This window comes from Talpa europaea, assembly GCF_964194135.1.
Source record: "Talpa europaea genome assembly, chromosome: 10".
Taxonomy (NCBI): Eukaryota; Metazoa; Chordata; class Mammalia; order Eulipotyphla; family Talpidae; genus Talpa; species Talpa europaea.
In genome coordinates this window covers 72,704,929-72,727,470 of record NC_140077.1, presented here as the reverse complement: position 1 = coordinate 72,727,470, position 22,542 = coordinate 72,704,929, and the positions used below count along the sequence as shown (strand labels likewise).

Genomic DNA, 22,542 nt, shown 5'->3' with positions numbered 1-22,542 from the left:
TGTTAATTAACCTAACTATTCAAAAGTGCTGCAGAGAGCTCTAATTTCAAACAGGCATGCGAACTAAATAACTCAATACAGGAAAAAAATCCAATATGTCTGTTCCCCATCACTCCTGAACACTACCTTTCAATCCTACTATTGCACATCTTAGGAACAGAACTTTGAGCTCCTAACCACAAATGAACCAGTAACAGGTCTCCAATACTACAGGCATGAAGGCAGCTCCCTGAATATTGTCCCTGCACTGCTAATGAACTAGCGAAGACGTCTCCTATGAGAGCTTCTCCACACTGTATAGAAACAAATTCAAAACAAACACGAAACATCTGGAAGACATTGATCGGTATCAGTGTCATTTTGAATCCTCAAGTCCTTACTCCTTCATTCTATTTAGCTCATGTGACTTAATTACAAGAACTATTTCTAGGATTAGACTAATTTAATGGGCAGGGGGTGGGGGTGGCTGCAGCAGCACATAATCTAAACCCAGACTTTAAAGCTGAGTTTTTCAAAAGACTCTGCTACGATGCTGCTATCCAGTTTGGGGGACCAGCCAATCTTCTGGTACCTGACATTGATTGTTACACTTTAGAAATTTTCACCATCACCAATATAAATAATCCAATCCCTATGTCTGAGCATTTCCAAAGGAACCCTGCTCCTAATTAAAAAAAAAAAAAAAAAAAAAAAATCAAAGAAATAAGCACATCTTTACCTCACTACAGATATGGAGACTTTGCCTTTCATCTTCCTAAAGACATCTTTAAATGTATCTCAACCTCTAACAACCTTACATTTTTAAAGACAAATAAACCTATAAAATAGGGTAAAATTAACAGAAAAGAGAAAGGATCCTTCGTGCTGCATAACTTCTAACTGGGAAAAGCCCCACATGTTGTTTCAAATTACACGATTCTTCACTCAGAGATGCCTCAAATTTTCAAAAGCGAGGTGCGTCCTCCTAACACATCACCATCTACCGCGCTATGCTGTGTGGTCAGACCACCCAGAAGCAGACCACATGCTAGACATGGATCCCATGTTCTCACTGGCTGTCCCAAACACTGTCTTAAACCCTAGAGATGAGCTCCACGCACCGTTAGCGGGTTCAGACACGATCGCACATAAGGCGAAGGGACCCAACATGAATGAATGTAAATGTCTTTCTGTGGTGTTACTTACATGTTACAGTTGACAGCAAAATAGACTCTCCCTGGTAGTGCTGACCCATTTTACTTTGCATAAATAGGAATCATTCTTTTGCCTCCACTGCTTTTGCCCAGCTTACTTTTAGTTATTCAGCAGAGTACACTTAGTTCTAAATACATGACCAATTTCATTTAACTAATATTTCTCTAAACAATATAATCAAAGTATAATTTTTTTTCCTGGCCAAAGGGTCCCAAAAAGGTAGAAAGAGTAACTTTGTTCTTAATTGCTCTTGCAAAACAAAAGCTGCTAACCCCCACCAAAATTTCCTTTACAACATAGCTCAAGATGTTTTTTAAAAAAAGAAAAAAGGGGGAGGTGAAGTTTGGACCCCAATTAAGGCATTTTTTATACACAGTCCATCTTGAGTCTATATTCACAGGGAGTCCTAAACGGCACTTCAGAGGGAAGCGGAGCACTCACAGCAGTCTCTTGTTGGCTTTGAGGAATTACCAATTGCTTACTTCAAAGGTAATCATGTTGACTGTCACTGTTTTTTGATTCCTCGGTTCTCTCATTCCACAGTCATAGGTTATGTTTTCTGCAGATCTGGGGAAAATGGGCCAGGGGTAGAAGGTCCATCCAGGCCAGACAGAGTAAATGGCCCATGACTGCCCAGTGCAGGAAACTGAGAAGAAAATAAAACACATTATCATCATCCTGTTACTCAAAACTCCAACTTTCACTTTTTGTCCCTATTCTATTCCATGAGGCAGAAAATAGCAGACGCTGGCAGTGGCTCACGGGACAAAGGTAGTGAGTGTTTATCACAGAAGACTATGTCATTAAAAAGTTTAAAGAAAAAGTTGTTTGTCCTACATGTTAAATATTAACTCTCCAACCTATCCTGATGTAATGGAAAGAAAAAGGCTACAGCTTCCCTTATAACCTGAGGTTTATAGTTTGCATGTAACCTCAAATGAAGGTTTCAGAAAGTTCAGTGATGACAACATGCCCTATGGAGGGTGATTCACTTACAAAGCAGACCTGACGGTCCAAAAGAGGTCCAGATAGTCATGCCCATTTATTAACTTACTTATAACTGGTGCAAATAGTTACGGGGTGCTCATCATAGGAAAAGGGCTCCCCATCATATATTCTGAGATTCTTTTATTTTTAAAGAATTTTTGTTTCCCACGTAGAAGAACTGGGGTGTAGGCCAGAGGTGTGGGAGGGTTGACGGGGGGTGCAGAGGATTCACCAGAGACAGAATGCGGAGCAGAACAGGTGGATCTACTGAAATACACTGCTGAGGGGAGCAGCAGGTGAGGCAGGAGAGGTCTGCTGCGCCATGTGGGTCACCTCCCTGACTGGGAATCGAACTCAGGCTGTAATGGTGATAGCGCTGAGACTCAATCCCTAGGCCACCACAGAGGCCCCTATTTTGAAATTCTTTCTCTCTGTAGAGAGATTCCAGCTGAAGCTACACATGCATATGACTTCACTATCTCAGATCATGCTAACTCAGTTACCTGCCAGTAAAAGGCAAAGAAAATGTAAAAATTAAGTAAGGAAGATTCTCAATACTTTCTATTCAAAAATTTAAAAATTTCTGCCAAAAAAGTAAAAACAAACCACAACATGCAGAAATTCTTAATTTTTTTCTTTTCCCTATTTCATTTCCAAAAAACAAAAAAAAGTTTACTTACAATATATAAGAAAATCTCTCGGGAAGTCATTGCTGAGTAAGTAAATGAATTGACCACAAGAGAGTCTACAAATTATAAAGTCTAGGTGATGTTTTAAGCAAAAAATAGTTATAACCATAAAATATTTCCTAGTATCTTGGCTAATATATAATATTCATTTTAAAAATATTTTCAAATGTTGATGATCAGAGCCTCCGTGGTGGCGCAAGGGGTTAAGACGCAACCTATGAAGCTATCCACAGCCACTGCAGCATGAGTTTGAGCCCTGTCCAAGGAGCTACCCACATAGCGCAGCAGAGCTCTCCTGTCTTGCCTGCTGCACCCCTCAGCAGTGTATTTCAATCACTCCACCTATTCTGCTCTCCACTCTGTCTCTGGTGAATCCTCCCACGTCTCTGGCTTGTACCCCAGTCCTTGTATGCATAAATAAATAAATCTTAAAAAAAATGTTGATGATCATTTCTGAGGGGGAAATGGGAGTATTTGATATACTATTCTTAAGGCGCGTCTCTATTTTTCTTTAAATCCTCAGGTGAAAGGAGAAACTTACATGTAGATCCTTACCCCCATTCCCCAAATATATACACATATACATGTATGTGTGTTTCTAGAAATAGAAGATTTCTCATGTTTAAAATGACAAATAGGGCAGGCTCAAAATTTACTACAGTATTTTTTTTTTAAATATTTATTTATTTATTTATTTATACAAGAACCGGGGTACAGGCCAGATGCGTGGGAGGGTGAGACAGAGCGGGGAACAGAACAGGCAGACTGACGAAATACACTGCTGAGGGGAGCAGCAGGCGAGGCAGGAGAGGTCTGCTGCACCATGTGGGACCCTAGCCGGCCAGCCGGCCAGCTGGGATCAAACCAGTGCTGTAGAGGCTGCAGACAGCTTCATAGTGCAGCACTCAACCGTCCGTACCACCTGGGGAGGCCCTCAAAATTTACTACAGTATTAAACAATTCTTGGTTTAACTCAAATGTATGTAATAGTAAATAATAAAAAGGAAACTGCTAAGAATATTTAACTTAGCTGCTTGCTTGCTGAAAAATGAACACTTAGAACTTCAAACATAAATCTAAAAACTACTAGAGAGAAGTTTTAAAATAGCTAAAAAGTAGGAAGTATCCTTCTTGCCTCTTTCTTCATTACCATGCACCAATTACATGAGGCTTTTTTAATGTCACTTACCTGGAAGAGCGTGCTAGCACCTTGCAGTCTGGCTGGACTCAGGGGCGCAACGGGACTGAGAGTGCTCCAGAAGTGGATGCTGGAGAGCAGGGGGCTCGGCGTCAGTAAGATGGGCGTCTGCAACACACAAGATGAAATACTCACTCATCTGAATTAGCAGGACTGTCACAATACACCAGAAGCCCTGAACCCAAATACAGCCCATTTTACCACCAAGTCTGAAATTTTATAATGAGGAAAAAACTAGAAATTATGACCTAAGAAAGAGTTGAAGTATTTTCTAATCTGTCTGAAGAATTCAGGTATGAAGAAATAATGGGTAACTGAATCACAAACAGGTTTTTTCCTTGATAATGAGCAGATCTGGGAGTAATCTATCTAATAAAATGTTATACGAGATGAGCAAGTTAAGAAATATCTATGTACAAACATGTTACTCAACATCACACCAGTCTTTTTCTTGAGTTCTCAGGATCTATTATTTTCTGACCTTAGATTATCACTGATTTCTAAAGATACCAATCAGTTTATAAGAAGTACATTAAATACTTTTTATTTTTATTTTAAAGATTTTTTTTTTTTTAAGATTTATTTTATTTATTTATACAAGCACTGGGTACAGTCAGAAGTGTGGGAGGGTCAGAGAATTCACCAGAGCCAGAGCGGGGAGCAGAACAGGCAGACTGACGAAGTACACTGCTGAGGGGAGCAGCGGGTGGCAGGAGAGGTCTGCGCACCATGTGGGACCTTCGCCCGACGGCCAGGGATCGAACTGGCGCTGCAGAGGCTGCAGGCAGCTTCGCAACCCAGCGCTCAACCGCTGCGCCACCGGGGAGGCCCCATTAAATACTTTTTTAAAAGAGAATTATTTTCATTAGGAAAAAGTAGAAAAATGAAAACATGTATTCACTTATAGAACAATGAATTTTTAAACAAAATGCTCCAACCCCTTCATTTTGACAATCCCAAGTCGGGGGATGGGGTGACTTTCACAGGGTCACATAATCCCACACAGCACATAAGCCTACACAGCAGAATGAGACCTTGAGATTATAAATTCTGGACCTGTTTAGAAAGATAAGAAATGCAAACAATGGCAACACTAAATGGAAAAAAAAGAGTTACCTGGGAAAAAAGTGCTGGCGTAAGAGAAGCGGTAGGGAGGGATGGGCTTAATATTCCCAGCGGGCTTGGATCGCTGCCAGTGATCACGAGGGTGGGCGCCAGCTCTAGCCCTTTGGGTTTTTTGGATCTTGATGAATTATTTGTTTTGTCCTTTTCTGGCAAAACTGAATCCTGGTGTTTAGGCTCCAGAGACAGGTTCTCTGGAAGTTCCATTGGCTGAGAAGTCACTGAATCAATGTCTGTGTCGATGTCGGGGTTGGAACTCAGTGGCGGTGATGGAGTCCCTGGCAGCTCCTGCAAAGGGGACACGGATGCAACAGGAGGTGGGGTGGGAAAAGCCGCCGTTACACCGGCTGCTGAGGCTGGGGCTTCCAGGGATGGCAGTTTGGATGAAGCCAGAGTCTCCAAAGCTTGGATAGCTTCCTCTGAAGATGGAGGGATATTTGGGCCAGTTGAAATGGTGGCAGCAACAGGTTCAACGGGTGGCTTTTTGGAAGGTGTTGTTACAAATTTGATGACAGATGGTGCTGGCTCCTGAGATTTTTTCTCTGCCAGTTTCTCAGCTGGATTCTCAATCTTTATAGATCTGAAAGGCTTCGGATTGGAGGAGTTCAGAGAGTTGAGAGTAAATGAAGAGTACAAGCCGGAGTGTATGTAGTCATTGCGGCTCGAGCTCTTGGCACCAGGCTGCGGTGGTTTCTCTCTCCCTCCACTCTCCACATCTTTGGAACTGCTGCAGACATCACTAAAACTGAAGGCTTTGCAGTCTCCCTCAATCCTGCCCACTGTCATTGGATCCATGTTCAAAATCTCTGGGTAAGATACAAACTTGTACACAAACTTCTGACCATTCACTTTTTTTATGATATTCTGTAATAAATAAAATAAGCATTCATATGTATTCTTAGAAACTTACCTCCCACAGCTCATAAAAAGGCTGACTTAATAAGGTTCTCTATTTGACAAGAAATTTACTTAAGAGCTTCAAAATCTAAATTTATCTGTCGATACCAAATAGTCCCTACTATTACGCAACGTACAATTAGAACATTTAAATGTCTTATTAACAACTGAACGAATATGTTACATAAATGCTGAAAGATTTTTATTGCTTAATGTTCTCAACCAAATATCTGTTTTAAGTCAAAAATGTTAAACTGCAATTTCAAATAACTCCAAGGTACAAGCTGAATAAGCAGAAAGGAATTTAGAACATTATCTGCTAAAGTTCCTCCTGCCTTCAGAAATTCCAGTTGCTTCTTACCCCCTATCTTCATAAAGGAAAGCTGATAAGATCAACCACTTAAAGATGAAAGAAATTAAGATCTCAGCTTTTTTTTTCTAATTCTATCCTTTTGAGTCATTTATTTTACCCATTTAGTCCCAAGAAAGCATTCAAAATAAATACAAATTAAACAAATAAATAAAATTTTAACTAAGAATTCAAAACTGTATACTAACAGCTATTCTTTTAGGTACTAATTTATATACTTAGTTAAACTAGAAAGCAAAAATCAAGTAAAGCTAAAAAAATAAGTACTAATGACAATTTTTAAAGTAAGTTATGATACACCCAAGACTTTATCCTCAAGAATCTCACTTTTGGGCCTCTCCCTGGTGGCACAAGGGGTTAAGCACCACACTATGAAGCAATCCACAGCCTCTGCAGCACAAGTTCTATCCCCGGCCGGCCAGGGAGCTACCGGCATGGCGCAGCAGACCTCTCCTGACTCACCTGCTGCTCCCCTCAGCAGTGTACTTCGGTCAATCTGCCTGTTCTATTCTCCATTCTGTCTCTGGTGAATCCCCTCACCTCCCACACCTCTGGCCTGTACCCCAGCTCTTGTATGCATAAATAAATAAATCTTTAAAAAAAAAAAAAGGGGTCTCCCTGGTGGCACAGGCAGTTGAATGCCATACTATGAAGCTGTCCGCAGCCTCTGCAGCACGGGTTCGAGAATCCCACATGGCAAAGCAGACCTCTCCTGTCTCGCCCGCTGCTCCCCTCAGCAGTGTATTTCTTCAGTCTGCCTGTTCCGTTCCCCACTCTATCTCCAGTGAATCCTCTCACCCTCCCGTGCATCTGGCCTGTACCCCAGTTCTTGTATAAAAATAAATCTTTTAAAAAAAACTCGCTTTTCTTTTTTCTTATTCCAACCCTATCCTCACTTTTTCTTTAAAGACTATTGCAATTAGGAATAAAATATGTATAATGAGAAAGGATACTGCCTAAGAATTTACAGCAATACAGCTGAAACATTTATACCTTTCGTTCTCATTCCAAACTGCTGGAGCTAGAAAATAAACTGGGTTAAAGTAAACCAGGACACTAATTCTGATACACTCAATTGAAAAGAAGGAACAATTCTGGGTTTGAGGTTCTCTATATAATACAAGACCGGGATGTGTATTACCTTCACATAATAGTATCTGAGGGCCCGGCTGAGTTTATCATAATTCATGTTAGGCTTGTTCTTTCGAATCCCCCAGAGACGAGCCACCTCTTCTGCTTGCAGAAGCTTGAATTCCCCATTGTTAGAGGTCCAGCAAATCATGTTCTTGTGCTGAGGCTCCTGAAGGAGCTGCAGGAGGAACTGCCACAGGGTGATGGCGCTGTCCATAGCAATGAGCTGAAGAAGCACAGATAAGACACAAGATTACACGAACAACCAACGTGTTCACAGCACACATGTCAAACATGGTTCCAAGTGCTCTCACTATGGTCATTCATCTCATCCCCACGGCAGTCCTACATGACAGATGCTATCAGAAAAAAACTTCCTTTTCTTTATCTAGAAATGAGATCTCAGTGGATCAGAATAGGACTTGAAAACAAATGAAATGAAAAACTAACTGACTCCAAAGAGTTAACTAAAATATCTAAGGCCACATAAGAAACTGGTGGAGCAGAGATTTACCCAGGCAATCTGGATTCAGAGTCCAAACTCAAGCTTGCCACACTGCTTAAGAAAAGTTTTGCTGAGGGCCTCCCCGGTGGCGCAGCGGTTGAGCGCTGGGTTGCGAAGCTGCCCGTGGCCTCTGCGGCGCAGGTTCGATTCCCGGCTTCTCCCCGGCCACAGGAGGAGGGTCCCACATGGCCGCCCGCTGCTCCCCTCAGCAGTGTACTTTGGTCCTTCTGCCTGCTCTGCTCCCTGCTCTGGCTCTGGTGAATTCTCTCACCCTCCCGCGCTTCTGACTGTACCCAGTGCATGTACAAACAAACAAACAAATAAATAAATACATGCCTCTTTAAATAAATAAATAAATAAATAAATTCAATGGGCTAAAACATAAAAAAAAAAAAAAAGAAAAGAAAAGTTTTGCTGAAAGAAAACTAGCTCCATAAATTATGGGAGCCAATTGATAATTTCCAGTCATTCAAGTATCACTGCTGTTAACTTTTATCTTAAAAACTCACTGCCATAGGGCCTCCCTGGTTGTGCAGCAGGTTGAACGCAGTGCTATGAAGCTGTTCCGCAGCCTCTGCAGCACAGGTTTGATTCCCAGCTGGCCAGGGAGATACCTACATGGCACGGCAGACCTCTCCTGTCTCAGCAGTGCTTTCGGTCCATCTGCCTGTTCTACTCCCCGCTCTGTCTCTGGTAAATCCTCTCACTTTCCCGCCTCTCTGACCTATACCCCAGCTCTTGTATAAATAAATAAATCTTAAAAAAAAAAATCCTTCATAAAAAAAACCGACTCTGCCATATTCTCCAAGGAGACCACCACTACAGCATCTAAATCGGCCCAAGTTGGTTTATTTGCTAGGATGTATATGTGTGTCTCAGAGTTATCCAGAGGTGTAGGGAATAATCTACTTTGCTCCACTGGTATTTCTCCTCCAGATAATTTCCATTATCATAAATATAATTTACATATGAATTGGCAGCACTGAAAATTCAGCAAAATGTTCTCTAATTTACAAGTTCTGTCACCATTCTGTCCACAGGGATTCCATCTGCATAGATCTTCCTGTATCTGATTAGCAACCTTAATTTGATTATCAAGGCATAAACTGAAAAATCTTTCAATATCTCAAGTTTTAGGATCTCTGTTTAGGTTAAAGTTTCTCAACTTGTTCTTTTGATAATTTAGGACCAAATAATTCTTTATTCCTGGAGGCTGTCCCCTAAACATTGCAGTAATTTAGCAACATCCCTAGCCCCTTCCCACTAGATGCCAGTAGCGCCACCCCCGCCAATCAAAAACATCTCCAGCCATTGCCAAATGTTCTCCCAGGAGACAAATCATCCCAGATCATAACCACTGGTTTAGGCAAAATGCTCTTGCCAAGTTATTTGCCTCATAAAACTTCAAAACACCCCATTTATTAGGAAGGATTCTTTAGGGGAGAAACTCTGGGCAAACACTCGTAAGTACCAAGAAGCCAATTAAAGAATTTTACACATAACAAACTTCCTCTTTATCTGAGAATGAGATCTCTTGTCCATGAGAATAGGACTTGAAAACAAATTACATCAATTCCATTAAAATACTACAAAAATAGGTACATTAGACCGTATCAAAAATTTAAAATGTGTGCTGCAAACAATACTATTGAGTGAGAAAACAATAATTAGAAGAAAAATATTTTCGAGTCATAATGGGCTTCTATCAAAATTATATAAAGAACTTAGTTAAAAATTAGGAAAAGCGGTGCATCCCTAGTGGCGCAAAGGGTTAAGCACCGCACTGTGAAGCAATCCGCAGTCTCTGCAGCTCTGATCCCCAGAGTTCATCCCCAGCCAGCCAGGGAGCAACCCACATGGCCAAGCAGACCTCTCCTGTCTCCCTGCTGCTTCCCTCAGCAGTGTATCAGTGTATCTCAGTCAGCCTGCCTGTTGTGTTCCCCACTCTGTCTCTGCTGAATACTCTCACCACCACCCCACCCCGCATCTCTGGCCTGTACTCCAGCTCTTGTATACATAAAATAAATAAATCTTTAAAAAAAATTAGGAAAAGGATTTAAAAGTTATTTCTCCAAAGAAGATACACAAATGGCCAATAAGCACATGAACTAATGCTCAACATCATTAACTGTTACGGAATGAAAATCAAAACCGCATTAAAATACAACTTCAGGGCCTCCCTGGTGGCGCAAGGTGTTAAGACACAACCTATGAAGCTATTCACAGCCACTGCAGCATGCGTTCAATCCTTGGCTGGCCAGGGAGCATCCCACATCTTCTGACTCGCCAGCTGCTCCCCTCAGCAGTGTATCTCAGTCAGTCTGCCTGTTCCGTTCCCCACTCTGTCTCTGGTGAATCCTCTCACCCCCCCCCCACATCTCTGGCCTGTACCCCAGTTCTTGTATGCATAAGTAAATAAATCTTTTTTAAAAATTAAAAAAATTATAAAAAAAAAATACAACTTCACACCGCCTAAGATGGCTATAATAAAAAAGACAATCACTAGTGTTGGCTTAGGATGTTGAAAATTGAAACCTTCACACCCTGCTGGTGGGAATGTAAAATGACAGCCACTTTGGACAACAGTTTGCCAGTTCCTCAAAATGCTAAACAGAGGGTTTTCATATGACCAATAATTCCACTCCAAGGTATAGAAGCCCGAGAAATGAAAACATGTCTGTACATCCTTATGTAAGAATGTTCACAGCAGCATTATTTATAAAATCCAAAAAGTAGAGACAACCTAATGTCTATCAACTGATAAACAGAAAACCAAAATGTGACATGACCATACAGTGGACTATCATTCAGACAGGAAAAAAAGGAACAAAGTACCGATAGAACAGGGATGAGCCTGGGAAACATTATGCTACATGAAAGAAGCCGCACACAAAAGACCACATGCTGTATGACCCCATTTATAAGAAGTGTCCAGAGTGGGCTGATCCGTTATACAGGGAAAGTAGATCAGTGCTGGGGGGGGGGGGGGGAGGAAGGGGGGAGCGCCTGCTAACCAGGTGATGAAAATATTATAAAGTTAGATTGTGGTAGTGGTTTCACAACTCTGTGAATACGCTAAAAACCCTTAACTGAACTCTTTCAGTAAATTTTATGGTACATGAATTTATACCTCAAGATAAAGATGTTAAAAACATACCAACCAGGGTGGGAGTGCAAACTGGTCCAACCACTGTGGAGAGCTGTGTGGAGATTTCTGGACCTACTAAACATAGAGCTTCCATATGATCCAGCAATTCCACTCCTAGGTATTTACCCAAAGGACACAGAAACATCAATTCCAAAGAGCACCTGCACCCCTATGTTTATAGCAGCACTGTTTACAATAGCTAAGCTTTGGAAACAACCCAAATGCCCAAAAATAGATGACTGGATCAAGAAGATGTGGTACATATAAACCATGGAATATTACTCAGCATTCAAAAAAGATAAACACATGCAATTTGCAGCAACATGGATGGCGCTGGAAGGGATCATGCTCAGCGAAATAAGCCAAAAAGAAAAAGAAAAATACCGGATGGTCTCACTCATAGCAGGAATCTAGAAAACTTAAATATGGGACCAGGAAAATGAATAACTATAAGAAAGTGAAAATCAAAACCAACAAAAAACTATGAACCAGAGACACTTTTTGGGGGGTGGGGGTGCGGGAGGGGAGGGATTGGGGTCAGAATGGGCGGGTTGCAATTGTATGGGGAATATAAAAATAAAATTTATTATTTAAAAAAAAACAAAACAAAACATACCAACCAGGCCTCTCTGGTGGTGCAAGGGGTTAAACACAGCACTGTGAAGCTATCCTCAGCCTCTGCAGCACAAGTTCAATTCCCAGCTGGCCAGGGAGCTCCCCACATGGCATAGCAGACCTTTCCTGTCTCGCCTGCTGCTTCTCTCAGCAGTGTATTTCAGTCAGTCTGCCTGTTCTGTTCCCCACTCTGTCTCTGGTGAATCCTCTCACCCCCTGCGCTCTCACCTGTACCCTAGTTCTTACATGTATTAAAAAACCTTAAAAAAAAAACATACCAACCTAAACCTACAAACATTACAAGTCAGGCCTGATGAGCCCTATTCTAACACCAAATAACTCACAAAGGAGGGGTCCTTAAGGACCAACTATATCAGCTTCCAAACAGGGCAGGTATAAAGAGAAGCCGCGGAAATTAGCTGGGTTTCTATCACTTTTTTGAGACACTCAAAATGTCCCCCAATAATCCTCACAGTTATCACTTGAAGGGGGTCATGTGAAGAGGAGTCGTCCAAAAGTAGAGAAGGGAAGCTAATAAGGGCTAGCACTGGGGAGATGCCTCCCACAGAGTTAACAGAGAAGCCAGGAATCCAAGGCTCTCTCATCAGGTTACCTACTCTGTTCATTCTGGAAACCACTTCCTAGAAGGATAAAAGCATCCATATCACAATTGGTTGTAAAGTATTACATATTAGATACTAGTGATACTAATTTACAAATATCAAGGGTCACCTTAGCTCTAAATACAAAGCCCACTAGAAATCAGTTTCCCATAGCCCCATAGAACAGAATTAAAACCATCATTTTATAGTCATGAAGTATGGGGGAGGGGCTCCCTGTCATTTCTCTGAATTTATCAGACACCTTTCTTCTGATAATGACCTATTCATGGCAAGTTACCCTTTAACTACTATGTTTCCAGTGTAAATATTATGGTATGTGTTTAGGTGAGAGTTTCCATTGAAGAGAAGGAACAGTGAAAGGCAAAGGGAAAGGGAAGGATCTACATACAAGTTTCTCCTTTCACCTGAGGGTTTAAAAAAATCAAAGGATTTGAAAAATCAAATAATGTGATCATTACTTGACAATCTAAACCTGCTAAAATTACTCCCAAGGAAGTTTTAGTTTAACCAAACAACTCAATCTCCACATTTCCAGACAACAGAATGCCCAGAGGACAAGGGTGTGTATGTGAGGGCAAGCAAGAGAAAAACAGATGGGGGGGGGGGGGGGACAGAGAACAAATAACGCCAGAAGAGGTAGGGTGGGGGAGGGGAGGGGGAAAGACCTATAATCTCAAGACCATTACAAGCTTGGTGCCTCCGATTCCATTTGATTTTGGAAAAATTCCCCAAAGCCAACCTTAGAGTCTGTCTCGCTGTCATGTGGAGAACGCTCCAGCCCTAGAGACTGATGCCCACGCTACACATCCAAGAGGCAGAAACAACCGCTGATGTGTCCACCATCATCACACAAGTGCCACCCAGAGAGAAGGGGAGTTTTCCCAAAATATGGGTGTTCCCTGAGGTGGAGCAGGTTTGTCCTCAGCCTTGCTTTTGGGAAAGCGGTGTGTGTGTGGCATCAGACACTGGTGAGCCGCTGGATGCTCAGGGCAGAGCCTGCGTAGGTGGCAAACCCCAGGGCAGCTTTAGCACATCCCAGTGCCTCTATGACAGGAGCTCGTGGCGTTTGGAAGGAAAATGGTACTGCGGTTTTGGGCTGAAGTACTGAAAAATAATTTTTATTTTTTAAAAACTAACAAAGACATAAAATAGTCATTTTCAATAAGTACTTTAAGAGAGTATTTTTATTCATTCAATTTTGATATCAGGTTCTTTGAAAAGTTGGTGAACTTCTGGGTTTATAGTTAAGTGGAGGATTTGTATCACGACTATTTTAGTTCCTAAAAGTGAGCTATTAATCTATTAATGTGAATTTCAATGATTTTCTCAGTCATAAAAGACAAGTGGGAAAGTTCTATAAGAGTTATTAAAAACTACTACAGTTATTAAAAAACAAAGGTGAAATGAAGAGCCAAAAAATATGTATCTTGTTACCTATCAGTCAAAAAAAAACCTCCATTTTCTTTCTTGTGGAAAATCTCAAATTTCCTACATTCCAATTTCAAAAAAACTTTTATAAGTATAATGAGGGAGGGAAACACTTAACTGAACCAAATGAAGAATCTGATTTTTGAGACGTTAAATGCTAGAAAACATCACTGATTCTACCTTAACACTTCAAAAATGCTAAATTAATCCCTGTGCTAAACTGAAAGCGGGAGCAAGTTGAGATTACATACTAGGGAAAGGAAGTCTTTATTAAATGAGATCTTTTCCACCCTAAACATGTTTATAATACACACAGACCAGTTGCTGTGGTGACCGATAGTCCAACTATTTTTCAGAAACAGCAGCTAAGACTCAAGTTTAGAAATGTCTCCATTATGAGTGTGCTTAAATAGAACAAAACCAAATTTGCTGTCAAAAAGTAACCAGATGTATCTAACTGTCCAGCATCCCATACGAAGGGCATGATAAATAACAGTTTCGTTACGATAAGCCTTAAGTGTAACGGGTGCCACTTAGGCAGTTTTCATGTTTAAAGAAAAATCAAAGAGGGGGGGGACTGAATCATACCACATTTTAAGGAAAGCACCGACGGCGCTAAATACTGAAGCAACAAGTTTTCCATGCGGCAGGGTGGCGAGTGGGTGCAGGAAAAGGAGAGGAGAGGCTCGGATCCAGCAGCCAGAGATGGGGGAAAGAGTCTGAGGCGGAATGAAACCCTAGTGTCTTTATTTAAATCCCCTAAACTTCAATAATACCTCTTATTTTCTGCTCAGGCCGGTTTAATATTCCGCCCCAAAAGATGCTTCCAGTGGGTCCTCCTAGGGATGAAGCCGCGACCGGCCGAGCCGCGGCTGCACATTAGGCGGAAAGGAAGGGGGAGGCCGGTGCCGGAGAGGAGAAAAAATGAAACTCGACACCGGATGGAGCGCGAGCGCGGGGAGAGGAAGACGCGCGGTGACCGTGTGCCCCGGGGGAGATCAAAGTTCAGGGGAAGAGCCGCAGCTCGCCCGGCCCCGGCGGCGCTGCATTACTGTACTTTCATTTTCCAACTTCCTGTCGCTTCAAAAGTCAGAACTGCTCCCCTCTGCCCCACCCCGATCCCCCCGAAACACCAAAACCTGCCGCCTCCGGCCCGAAGGCCCTCGCGGGACCCAACGGAGCGGGGTGCGAGGGGGCAGGGGGCTCCCGCGGGCACCCGGGCGGGCGCGCCGGGGGCGGGTCCCCGGGGAGGCGCGCGCCCGCCGCCCCCGCGGCCGCGCGCGCACTTCCTGTCGGGCCGCCGGCCCCCCGCCCCCGCCCGAGGGACCCCGACGGGGCGCGGGGGGTGGCCGCTCACCGAGGCCGCGCCGGGGCTCCCGGTGAGTGTCCGCCTCGAACGCGGTGCTCCTCTCCGCCCGCCGCCTCCTCACGCCGGGCACTCGAGGGCGGCGCGCCGGCCGCTGCGACCCCCGCGGTGGAGCCGGAGAAGGCGGCGGCGGCCGAGCCGAGCCCGCGGGGCGCCCGCCGCCGCCCGCATCTCCCGCCGCGACTCCTCGCGTCCCGCCTTCCCGCCCCTGCACGGGGCGGCGACGACGGCGCGGGTCGTCGGGTCGTCGGGCCGCTACCCGCCGGGCGCGCGCTCGGGGCGTGCCTCGCCGGCCGGCTGCCACTCGCCGCGCGGCCGCCGCCACTCTCGAGCCCCCCCGGCGGCGGCGGGGCCCCTCCCAGACGCCGCAGCCGCCTCGCGTCACTTCCGGTGGCGGGAAGGGAGGGGCGCCGCCCGCGGGGAGCGTAGCCCGAGCGCTGGAGCTGGGTGCAGAGGGTCGGGGCGCGGCCGCCCCGGGACCCCGCGTGGCCGTCCTCGGGCCCGCTGCTTGGCCTTGGCGGCGGCGCCCGGCCGGAAGCCGCCGCCCCAAAGCTGCCACCTGCGTTGGGACCTCGGGCCGCCCGGGGCCCCCCTCTGCCCGTGTCCGAGGGACCCTTTGGGGTGGCCACACCGACTGTGTCGGCTCCTCCTGGGCCCCCGTCCCGCCTCCCCCGGCCGAGTGGAGGGAGAGGCGACGCCGCGAGCCGAGTTTTAGGTGTGCGCCCGCGGACGCACCCGTGTCGCGGGGGAACGCCGGCTTCGGGGTCACGCCGGGCGTCTAGCCCTCGCTCTGCCTCTCACTACCTCAGCAATCTTAGGCAATTTTCCTGACCTCCTGTAGTGCCAGGAAGGGCACAGAGCAGGTTGTCTATGATTGGGCATACCGGGTAAAGGAGAGCCCTGGAGCCCTGGGTGGCTGTCTCAGGCTTTTGTTGAGCTTTCACATGTAGTGCAGTAACCAGGTACACGCACACGGCATGGAGGGGAGGGGGGCGGGGGCGGCCAGGAAGCTGGCAGGCCTCCAGGCCCCCAGCAAGTCTTCACTCTGGGTTTCTCTGGCTTCTTTCTCGAACTCTTCTCTCCAGTTCCCACCTCTGCGTCTGCTTCTCGTGGTGACTATCTGCTGCCGTGGCCCACGGAAGTAAAGGACATAACTTAATAACAAAGTAACGAAATGCAGGTGCCCCCTCAGGCAGGGCAATCCTAATGGCAGGAGGACAGAAAAGCCTGAAAATCATTTACCCTACACCTCCCCAGACATTTTCATCTGTAAAATGAAGTGAAAGACCTGGTCTCGTAGGGTTGTGACAACAAAAGGAGATGAGGGGCAGAAATCACGGCTGAGTGTCTAGCCCATCGCTTATTGTTGAGTAAAATTCTTCAGGAAACAAGTCACACTTGGTACAAGAGGCTAATAGAACAATTTAGCAGCAGAAAAGAAGGTCTCTAAGAAACGGTGTCTGCTGGACAAAACCTCCGAGAAATAGATTCGGTCTAACAGGAAACCAAAGAGGAGTGAGTGTCGGGGTGCCTGGTTGTTGCTGATCACTTACTAGCTGTGTCCGCAGGGAGCTGCTTAACCTCTCCGAACCTCAGTTTCCTCATGTAAAGATGAAAAATAATGGGCAGCATTGCATGAGATAAAGCCAATAATATGTTCAGAGACCCAGTAAATGGATGATATAATTTATTTTGGCGTGCCTCTCACCCCCCCTGTTGAATTCATGGTAAATTTAATTAAACTCGTTGAGTGAAATATGACCCTAGCATTTTTTTGTAGGCTTTGGGGAAAGAATCATCACTTCCTTTGATTTTCAACCTCCTCCACCATAATATAGAGTAATTCTAATACACAGAGGTGGTAGCTTTTCTAAAATAAAGAATATAAACATTTTCACTAAAACATGTTTTAAGGGGAACATGCACTATAAGTGGTTTTCCCTGCAACAATTTCCATTTTAGAAACCAAAAGGGAAAAAAAAAATAAGGTAGGATGTTAATATACCCCTTGGACACATTTCTTTGTAGAAAGACTTTATTTTAAAGCCCCAAAATAAGAACAGGTAAGGACCCACCCTGCTCTGCCCAACCTAGGGGTCAACTTCTGACTCAGCTTCAGGATTTGTAGCTGTATCATCTCCCCTTTACATTGAGCTGACAGCGTTGTCAATGGCAGGGTATTTTTGGAAGAGCCTACCTTGGGAGTTCTTAAATTAGTCATAGCAAGTCTGTCTCCTTTTAAATTGACTTTTTTTTTTTTTTTTTTTGGAACAGTACATGTTGACAGCAGAGAAACTAGCAAAGTGGATTTCAGATTAGTGATCTGGGGGGAGGGTGGTATTAATGTGCCTGATTTTCCCACTCAGGATTCTATAAATACAGAATATCTCCTTGGGTCCTCACATAACAGATGGTTCTGTTTTTGCAAACTCCATGGTAGTTATGTTGGTCACCACAAAGACTGCTGCTTTGTTATCTTCTTTGGCCATTTTCCCATCAGATAGGTGGATCCCCAGAGCTAGTGAGGATGATCTCAAAATCTGCAGGTTTTGTGTTTAAATGTTTTCTGCTTGACCTTCCCCAGGTTGTGTGTTTTGGTTTTTATTTTTAAATACAAAGCTGCATTTATTCATGTCCAAGTCATCATCTAGATCTGTGAGTGCAGTAATCAGGACCAGAGGAGAGGTGAATCAGAGCCTAAACAACAACAAAAACACTGGGACGTGCTTGCCCTCCTGAAATTAGATTTTTTTTTTTTTAAACCATTACAGTTATTCCAGGGCCTCCCCGGTGGCGCAGCGGTTGAGCGCTGGGTTGCGAAGCTGCCCACGGCCTCTGTGGCGCCGGTTCAATTCCCCGGCTGCTCCCCGGCCACCGGAGGAGGGTCCCACATGGCACGCAGACCTCTCCTGCCGCCCGCTGCTCCCCTCAGCAGTGTACTTTGGTCCTTCTGCCTGTTCTGCTCCCCGCTCTGGCTCTGGTGAATTCTCTCACCCTCCTGCGCTTCTCACTGTACCCAGTGCTTGTATAAATAAATAAATAAATAAATAAAATCTTTAAAAAAAAAAAACACCTTACAGTTATTCCAGCCCTGCCACTCCTACACCCCTAATTTAATTACATCTCCTATCCCAATAACACCTAGTTATCATTGCTTCTCAAGGCAACTCCCCCTTCCCTCTCTTCTGTTTCACTGCCTCACCATTCCCCCCATACTAGTACCCCCTTTTCCTAAAGAACTCTTTCATTCTTGGACTCTGACAAGCCTGGAGCCATTTCCTTGTCTTTCAGGCAATGCCTTGCAGCACTGAAATAAAGTAGCCCTTACATCAAAGGGAACACAAGCCCAGGAGGGACAGGAATGAAGAAAATTGCAGTAGGACTGAGATGAAAGAGTACAAATTGAGGATTTCTGGAATCTATTGTTTGGATCTTCCTAAACTCTAAGCTTGATCCTCCTGAGAAAATCTAACTTAAAACAACCTCTCTGCGCCTCACTTTCAGCATCTTTGAAAATATGTTGAAGACCCATACTTTTCACTGCTAGATACAGTAAAAGGAAAAGATGGTCAAACTACTTTGAGCCCTGGGTAAATTGTATATTGATTTGGCAGCTTTTGCAAACCCCACCACCCATCAAGCTTCTAAAATTCACCAAATATAAGCAGTGAAATGATAGTAAAAACTATCTTTACACCCAGACTATTATTCTGAACTAAGGAATTTCCTCCTCAATAATATAATCAGAGGGTATTCAAGGTTCAGAGAAAAGCACATGAAAAGGTTCTTGTTGCTTCCAGACTCTAAGGAAAGCTTAAGGCTTTGAGCCCTTGCTATAATCTTCACACAACACAGCCTTCCCCGGGGAGGACATGACAAGACTTGAGTTACTGCAGTTATGAGCCTGGGGCACAGCAAGGATCTGATCCACTTAATCACCTGTCTCTCTCTCTTTCTCTCTCTCTCTCTCTCTCTCTCTCTCTCTCTCTCTCACACACACACACACACACACACACACACACCCCCTCAGGAATAACATCTTGTAATCCTCATCTTTGGAATGTACACCCAGCCTACTACTTTCCTCCTCCATTAATATTTTTACTCAAAAATCATTCTGTTGATAAATGTACTTCAGGGGGCCTTATAAAAATTATGTGGGAGGCAGATCTTGCCCGTCTGTGTCTATGCAGGTGTCTTTTCCCTTTTTTTCCTTTCCTTAATAAACTGGCTTTGTGCTGATGAAAAAAAATTAATATGTGAACTGATCCCTCTAATTGCTCTTCGAGAAAAGGTAACTTAGTTGATACAACCTCATAAAATCCACCATGTTGTAACTGTATAACAGGATGGCTTGGCCAAGTCCTTGTAGGATACATATTGCTGTGAATTTTAAGCCAGAAAAAGTTGTTTCCTCTGGTGTATTTTATAACTAGAAAACATTTGTTTTTCAATTAAAATGAATTCAGGAGCCCCCAATGTATGATACCAAGCTGTCTGCAATAGAAGAAACTCAGAGGCTCTGTTCTCTGTCCTAGGAATTCTGACTTGGAGCAGTGACACACCCGCAGCAAGAGTTACTGCCCACAGCTTCCGTGTTTAAGATCCTGGACTCCTCTTAAGTTCTAGTTGACACCCATTCAGAATTCAGCTGAGGATCCAGAGATGGCGGGAAGGAGAAGTCAGGCTAAGGGGTGATGGGAGGAGGGCAGCTATAAGCTGGGTTTTGTGTTTTGGTGAGAGGGACTGGGAGAGGGCATGACCACCTCCCACCACTGCACGAAGGAACATTTCCTGAAAGAGGTGGAGTTTGCAAGACTTGGTGCTCATTCAAAAATGTGTAATGCCAGCTTTTTATTCCTTTATTTATCCAGCTGCAGAACATGGTTCATTTTGTTATGCTGGAGAACTTAGTTTGGGAGTTGTATGCTTCATTCAGAAATGTGACAGCCGCCGCCCCCCCCCACCCCGAGCCCCTCCTTCACACTCTCCAAGGAAGGAAATCTGAATTCTGTTAAGGCTCACCCTGCAAAGTGGGTAAAGATTTAGGGCTCTATAAGGCTTTTCCTCCCTCCCTTTCTCTCAGCTTCTCCCTGCTTCTCAGAAAAATGCGGCTGTGATGCATGTAGCTATGGAATATTGAAAATTATATTCCAATCAGAGGGCCCTAAAGTAGAGGCAGAACTGGGGGTTCTCTCTAGGATGGAAAAGATCCAGAGACAAGGATTCATGGAGCGGGAGGCGTCTGGCTGGATCTCTTTTGGAACAGTAACCCTTCCCACAGTGTGTGCAGTTTTTCCACGTTCTTGCTTCCTCTCCATCGCCCCACCCCAGCATTCTCTTTCAGCTTCGTCATCTCATGCCTGCTTTTTCTTTTCCCTTCTGCCTCTATATTTGAACCCTGCCAGATGAACATGTATTAGCCATAAGAGTGGGCCTTATGCCAGAGAACATTTCATATCCAAAAAAGTGTTTTTGAAGCAGTAACCATGTCCTGAGCACTGCAAATGGCTAAGGTCAGTCTCTTTTCTTATGGACCAGTGTGTAAAACACCCCCAATACAGGGAGGAGTGTTGGAAACTATGTGCCAGGACAGGGCATGTCCACGGGGACCTCATGTTCTCCCCGGAGAACACACTGGGCTCTCCAGGTAGCCAGGATTTAGAGAAAGCTGGAGAGGAGATTTGCCTAGAATGCTTCCCCCTCCCCTGCCAGCCCTGGCTGTCTCCTCCTTGAGGTCTCAGCTTGGATGTTACCTGCTCAGAAAGTCCTCCTGCCCCCAAACCTCCCGTGTCCCCATCATGTCCAGTTCTGACCTATTTGTAGCTCTTTCCACACTGATATGTATTTGTCTCTTCAACTTTCTGGGCTCTATCCTTGGGACCAAAACCTAGCTTTGTTCATCTCTGAAGCCCTGGGTCCAGTGCAGTCCCCACCCCAAGACTGCCCCGTGCAAGTTTCTGGAATGGCTAGATTGTGGAAGTGAAGGGCACGGCACAGCCAAGCTCAAAGCACAAACTTAACCTGGCGTCAAGGAGGGGGTCCCTTTTTGGGCTTCTGTTCCATGAGGTCTGAAGAATGAGTTCTGTCTATTAAGGGTGCTATCCTGGCTCCTTAATACTCCCATTGAGGAGGGACCTCACTCTCCAAAGCTTTGTTCAACATCCAAATGCTAATGGCGCCTAATCTTTATCTCTGATCATTTCTTCTACCCCAGCACAGGACCTGTGTCTACATGTTCCTGCAGGTTCCGACATATTCCTGCTTGGATGTTCTCGTGAGCTGCCCATCTCACAGCCTGAACTCACTGTCCGTGCTGCCACCCAATCCAAATGCCCCCGATTTCAGTGGAAAATATTGCCCAGACCTCTCGGTCCTCTCTACCGAGTCCTTTCTCCGCCTTCACAGACAACTGGTCGCCGTGGCCAGTTGTATGTCATCTCTGGGAGATCTCACATCTGCCTCTTGCTGTCCCCAACACTCACCACTGTTGTCAGGACAATGACAGTAGGTCTAACTCCTCTGTTGCGTTCCAGCCCTTCTTCCACATTACCCCAAGGAAATTTCCTGGAACACACATTTGATTACATTACGCATCTGTTTCAGAGTGTCCAATGATTGATTTCTCTGCTGCTTCCAGGAAAAGTTCAAACTCTAGCCTGACAGAGCTGTGAAAAGCGAAGCTTAAAGCTCACTGCCCTTGTGTTCCCTGTTTTGACCCTATAGAGTCTAACCCTTTTGGCTAAATCTCCAGCCTCGCAAACTATAGCCCCTCAAACACATCAAGCACTCCCAGGGGTCCAGCCTTTTGTTTCTGTAGCTCCCTTAGCCTGGAAAGTCACCTCCATCCCATGGAATTTCTTGAAAGCAAATATTTTGTCAGTTACCTTTTTGTCTAGCCAGGCCTGGCCTGTAATAGGGTTCAGAGAATACTGAGTCAAGAATTCCCGCTTCAAGGAAGGCCCCGCTCTCACACAAACTCCTTCTCTGCTTCTCTTGACCACCGTTCACTTCCACCCCAATTCAATTTGGAAGTGGTGTTCCTTCCAGCTCTACTCACCCAGCTGATAATTCATGAGTTCCTGCTGAGTACCAGGAGCTGTGCTAAGAGCCTAGGGTAATAAACTCATGCGCAGACAGTTGTGACACCAAGTTAAGGGCCACGATGGGGTCCTTGGTGTCTACACTTTCCTGCAGAAAAATGAACGTGGAAAGGGAAACCATGGCTACTGTGCTAACTGGTGAGCATGGTGTCTGGGCAGAGGGAGT

The 22,542-nt window shown here is 44.7% G+C and overlaps 1 protein-coding gene across 2 annotated transcripts; it reads right to left on the bottom strand.

The window, feature by feature from the left end:
• Positions 1 to 1,744: 1,744 nt before the first annotated feature.
• ELK4 (ETS transcription factor ELK4) lies at positions 1,745 to 7,814 on the bottom strand (the record flags this gene model as incomplete). Of its 2 annotated transcripts, XM_084245296.1 has the most annotated exons (4): positions 1,745 to 1,840; positions 4,060 to 4,176; positions 5,185 to 6,054; positions 7,599 to 7,814. In XM_084245296.1, 4 exons carry the CDS (start codon positions 7,803 to 7,805, stop codon positions 1,745 to 1,747), a joined length of 1,290 nt encoding a protein of 429 aa, XP_084101422.1. The 2 variants fall into 2 exon arrangements, with proteins under 2 accessions (XP_084101422.1, XP_084101423.1); XM_084245297.1 differs by lacking the exon at positions 5,185 to 6,054 and having other exon boundaries at positions 7,599 to 7,805.
• Between the last annotated feature and the right edge of the window lie 14,728 nt (positions 7,815 to 22,542).